The sequence below is a fragment of the Filicampus tigris genome, chromosome 8, assembly GCF_054856515.1.
Source record: "Filicampus tigris isolate MCC_2025a chromosome 8, RoL_Ftig_1.0, whole genome shotgun sequence".
Lineage (NCBI taxonomy): Eukaryota > Metazoa > Chordata > Actinopteri > Syngnathiformes > Syngnathidae > Filicampus > Filicampus tigris.
Genome location: NC_141224.1, coordinates 21,916,237 through 21,921,908, shown reverse-complemented (window position 1 = coordinate 21,921,908; position 5,672 = coordinate 21,916,237). Strand labels below are relative to the sequence as shown.

At 40.5% G+C, this 5,672-nt stretch overlaps 1 protein-coding gene across 1 annotated transcript; it reads right to left on the bottom strand.

Moving 5' to 3' along the window:
• Positions 1-755: 755 nt before the first annotated feature.
• LOC147144086 (transmembrane protein 74-like) lies at positions 756-4,881 on the bottom strand. Its single transcript, XM_086039059.1, has 2 exons — positions 4,753-4,881; positions 756-4,196 (listed from the first exon to the last, which is right to left on the bottom strand). The coding sequence occupies exon 2, from the start codon at positions 4,139-4,141 to the stop codon at positions 3,323-3,325; it is 819 nt and encodes a 272-aa protein (XP_085895185.1). The 5' UTR covers positions 4,142-4,196; positions 4,753-4,881; the 3' UTR covers positions 756-3,322.
• Positions 4,882-5,672: the final 791 nt, after the last annotated feature.

Genomic DNA, 5,672 nt, shown 5'->3' with positions numbered 1-5,672 from the left:
CTGAGAATACTAACAGACATGAGATGTCTTAGGTTTTTTCAAATGTGTATTTTTATGTATTTATTTGTAATAAATTAGCAAGAATCTCAAGGCTTTTTTTTTTTACATTGTCATTATAGGGTGTTGTGTGTAGAATTTTCAAGGATTAAAAAAAAAAAAAAAAATTTGACCAAAGTGGAAAAACTTTTATTTAAATTAGTCTCCGTTTATATATTTATTACTGTTATAACATGCAATGGTATGAAACTGTACTACAAATTACTGACTGTTTTCTTTTTCTGTTTTTTTTTAGATTTCAGTTATCATAGGTACATACATAGTATGTAATAGAGTATAATGCAGCACCAACTATTTCTATAAATTCATGTATATTTTCATATAACTCTTCAGACTTAATCTTATATTTCATATACAGGCATTATATAATGCCCAGTGACTATATGCCGTTAAAGTATGAAGAATAAACCGTATGAAGTAAATGGATGTCATGAAAAAAGCCATACACAATCCAGAAAATTAAACTACAGCAGTACAAAGTATAATGACACTCTTAGAATCCTAAGCATACTGTATATGACACATTCCAAAATTCTCTTTGTATATGAATTAATGCAAATTACAGTGGTTTTCAGTGTCGATCCATGATTTATGAGCCTAACGGCATGCACATGCTCATACACACACACACACACACACGTAACCCCCCCCCCCACACACACACACAGACAGAGACATCTTGTGGCATTTTTTTTATTTTCTGCTGGCACGCATGAATGCAATTATTTGAGCAGCATCAATAGGTAAAACAGAGAAAATGTGTGGATCATTTAACTACAATCTTCTCCTGCATCGAAAAACGTCATTAAATTGACTACAAATGTTAATCTAAATCTGATAGAGCGAGTGAGGAGTACCATGTTTGTCATGTGAACAAATGTATTCAGGTGTGTGTTAGTTGGAATCATTATCAGATAATTGTATGTTTTTACACAGAATATTCATACATTTTGATTTGAATCTTCCTCACGTTGGCATTGTTCATATGATCATCAACAAATTGGTAACATTTGACCTGATTCTTTTTTTTTTCTTTTTTCAAAATGGTATTGTAGTTAAAGTCTTATACTCAGCAGTTTCATCATATGGTTAATATCACCATCCTGGTGTGCACAAGTGAGAAGAAGGAAAAATGCTAATCAGCTTTCAAATGATACTTAGACTGTCATCATCCAAGACCCAATTCCAAAAATTATATAAACATTGTGCTGCAGCTTTGCAGTGCTCAAGGGCTAAAGACAATGATGTATTATCCAGAAAGCAGAAAGTGCATGGTTGTAAAGAGAAGCTCACAAGATCAAGCCACATCACCGTGCATGGCGAGGCTGTCCAATGCAGTCAAATTGCTGAGTTCAGTCAAAGCGACTTGGAGCTTTGGCTCAGATGCACAAAGCTGGCCTTACTGGCTTACCTCAGCACTGCGCCAGAGAGTGACTGTCACTGGATATTACTGTGCACACCACTGAGCAGAATATCCCACTGAGTGGACCTCATAGAAGACTCACCTCCACTCTGGGGACTCTGGCTACTTCCTGAAATGTGTCTGTGTATGATTTTGCGGTTCAGAACCTTCACATTAAAAATGAATAGCCTTGATAATAAACAGAAGCTCTCCAACATTTCCATTGGACCAGAAGGCATTCCAGTGACTGTGACAATGCTGTTAGCTTGCTCTTCGCTAATATTGTAAGCTAGGGTGACAACGTGTGTTTGTGATTGACAAAAGTGATTGACCATATCTCATCAAATAGAAGCATCTGCTCTATTAGGCACCATGTGGTCATCCACTTGCACAAAACAACACCACTCTCCAAATTGACTCCTCCTTTCTTTGCAGTTAAGAAAACAAATACACGTGGTAAAACTGTAGCAATAATTAGCTATACTGTAGCCATGTTTGCATGCCTTCATCATGATTTGTACAAATAAATAGACATCTGGCTGCCATACGGTTCAGTAAATAAATCCCCCCTGACCATTTTTGGAGGAAATACAATATTTCTCTACTGTGGAGTGTTTATTTGGAGCATGGCTGCACTGTAAAATCTGTCCACTGTCAGAAATAAGGATACAGTAGGAGTCCATGTCCAACCCCGTAAGGTAGTAATTTACAATGTACCACATAAGGCTAATTTATTCGAGTTGGCATTTACCAAGGTGTAAAGGTCACGTCAAAAGTAGCAGGATAGTGGTATTGCGGTACCTTACTATCAAGTTGTTTCACCCCTCAGTAATAATACTTAAGATGTATACAACACATCTCATGGAACACAAAGATGCTCTACAGTTGCGAGAATGAAAATCAGAACATTAAAAAAAAAAAAAAAACATACCCCACCGCTCTAAATTTGCCTCTGTTAGAGGCTGTCAACTGTAGAATGAAGTGCCAAACAGAAACAGTATATCAGATATAAAATATTTGAATCTCAAAATTAAATGAAACAGAACTGCAGCTTTTTTTTTAACTGATTGATAAATTGTGTTTGTGTGCTATTGATTTAAAATGAAAGTATTGCAATGTTGTTTATGGTGTAGTGGTTAGGACATCTGTAAGTCACATTTTGACAAAAAATATATATTTTTTGTCTTAAAGGGGAAGTCAACCCCCCCAAAAATCTTTGCAATATGTTCCATGGTATGTTGCAATATGTTGGTAGGTTGATTGGACACTCTGAATTGACCCTAAGTGTGATTGTGAGTGCAGATTTTTGTTTGTCTCTGTGTGCCCTGCGATTGGCTGGCAACCAATTCAGGGTGTCCCCCGCCTACTGCCCAAAGACAGCTGGGATAGGCTCCAGCACACCCGCGACCCTTGTGAGGAGAAGCGGTATAGATAATGGATGGGTGGATAATTGGATCAGAATCTGGTTGTTTTTTTGTGCTTTTGAAAAAAAAATTAAAATTAAGAAATTACTTAGGTCTGTTTTCATGCCCTGTCTAGGGACAATAGCATTGTCCCCAACTAGTAAATGATAAATAAAAGTGACTGAGTAGTATAATCTGGGAATGTCAGAAATTTTGACTAAATGACTGCGATTGGCTGATGACCAGTCCAGGGTGGACTGCGTCTGCTGTCCAAATTCAGCTGGGATAGGCTACAGCTCAACTCACGCACAACCCGAACAAGCGAAGAATAGAATTGCCTTTTTTCTGAGAGTGGACAGCATCAACTAAAATACTGCAGACTCGCACGTCCAATGTGCACAAGTGAATACATGATGACAATTTGTGTGAAGCCCATCATTTGACACAAAGCTGTGAATTACTAGTTCAAACTTTCCACTATATCCTCCAGGGACAAGTGTGCAGAGGAGTGACTAGGACTGGATTTAGTTTTCAGGCTAATGGAACCATACAGTTTGGCAGAACGTTTGGAATAAGCAATGACTTTCCTCCTGTACATCTCTCCTTTCCACATGGAGATCATGAGCAGAGTGGAAAGCACAACCCCTCCCAGAGTCAACAAGCACAATCCTGCTATAACGCATCGGTCCAGGTGAGCTCCAATGCGCGCGCTCTCCAGTTCCATTCTCTCCATCTCCCTGGCCGAGACACTGTCCTTGTCCACAGCCACATCCCGGGGCACAGCGTAGGAGATGATCACCAAAGAGATGCCGGTCACCAAAAATGTGACGGCGCTTATAAACCAGTAGTCCACTGAGGACCCTGAGGCCTCCCCAAAGGACAGATCGTCCTCGGACATAAAAGAAAATTCTGGCACCGTCTCTGAGCACGGCTCACAGTTGCGCCCGGTTCTGTGAGAACTTTTACAGCTCGTCTCTGGGCTGCCAATCGCCAGGTTGACATTTTCATCTATGTAGGTGAAAGATGTTTCCAATTCTTCGTCACAGCAGACGCGCACTTTCTCCTCCCCAAGGGTACGCAGTTTGACCTCCGAGCGCCTTGCAGCTGAATGACACCGGTCATGGCAGTTCCGGGCCGGGTTACAGTCCCCGAGGGAACCCCCTCCTGTTGATTCGCTCTGCTTGCGGACGTGCAGCACAGCGCAGAGGCGTTCAAGGACGGCAGGAGAATGTGACTGCTTCTCACTGTCTCTGGTTAAAGGCAGTACCGGAGAAGCCATTTGGTCTCGCTCGCATTCCTTCTTCCTGCCTCTTCTGTAATGCTGCCCAGCATCCCTAATGAGACAAGTCAAATTGTGAATGTTAATCAGATAACCTTGATGAATAAACTTGATTTGCATAGTGTATTTGGTGGTGCACAAAGGTGTGCGCTTCAAAGGGTAAGAGGTGCTGTAAACGCACACAGCTTAGCCACAGAACTGTGTGAAAGCCACTTTTAAGTTGATTAGAGAAATCCGTGGACTCGTCTTGAAAGATGCTTACATTGGATGCGATGAGCCAAATACCTTTGTATCCAATTAGGCAAGGAATCTGTGTTCATCCTAAACTGAGATTAAACTATATTCTACGATCTATAGTAGCATATAGCACGCAACTAGTAAACCGGATCTAAAACGCGAAGTGCTCATTTATCTACCTCACGGGCCGAAATTGAGTAACACATCTCATTGAATCTGCAAAAATATCCATCGAGCATATCCTTTCTAAACCATACAGTTTCATCCGGAGACGATGAGACGCTGCTGTATTTGCATGGAGGTATAGCTCACAATCGTTTTCTAATCCCTCTAGCACAACATTGCCGAAACGTGACATTTATCAATAAACCAACCGTGTTTCTTCAAGATCCCTTTGGCTGCCGCACGCCGAAACACACCATATAGCAGATAACTCCACGCCACATAAGGCAGATTTAGCCAAATCGGTCGAGTACGCCTCGGCTGCTGTCTCTCTGCTCGGAGCTGTGACGTCAGAGGCTGAATTGATTGGAGCTCTTTGCTAGCCCCGCCCTCACCAGATCCTCCACTGCCCGGCGCCGCTGAGAGGAGCTGACCAAATCAGCACCAAATCAGCAGCGGGCTCACTCACTCAGAGTTGTGCAGCCTTTGGAAGCGCCCCGAACAGACCCACGTTGTCTATTGAATTCAAAATCGATACAACAATCATGATTTTATGAATCGGAGTTTAATGCGTGACAATTAAAGTCCTACAGTGAAAACAACAGTCACTAACTTGCACTTTAAGATACAAATGTAGAAATAAATAAATACATAATGTGAACCAATTGAAAGGGGATTCTGTTCTGACCTTTTCATTATTTATGTGTAAACAGCAGAATATTCGTGGATAGCAGGAGTGGCCACTGTTGACCTGAACTGAAAATGATCACAAAAACAGATATTCCCCAAGTTTTTACTTTTTTATTTCAGAAAGAAAGAAAGAAAAGAAAGAAAGAAAGAAAGAAAATCAAAGTTAATCAAAGAGAGCCTGTGGGTGAGGAGGATAAACTGAATGTGTGAATGTGTGTTGTTAATAGTTAATAGTATATATATATATATATATATATATATATATATATATATGTATGTATAATGTTCTACATTCTGGCATTCTGGGCAACGAACGTCTCCTCACCTACCTCTTCTATGGTATGTATAATGAATATAGCAGGTGTATCTAATGAAGTGTCCGAAGAGTGGAACCCTCTCAAGATAGGTACCATAAGGCACCAGTGTTATGACCATTTAAACC

Coding starts and splice junctions, on each gene's coding strand:
- LOC147144086 (XM_086039059.1), bottom strand. CDS start 4,141: ATGGCTTCTCCGGTACTGCCTTTAACCAGAGACAGTGAGAAGCAGTCA.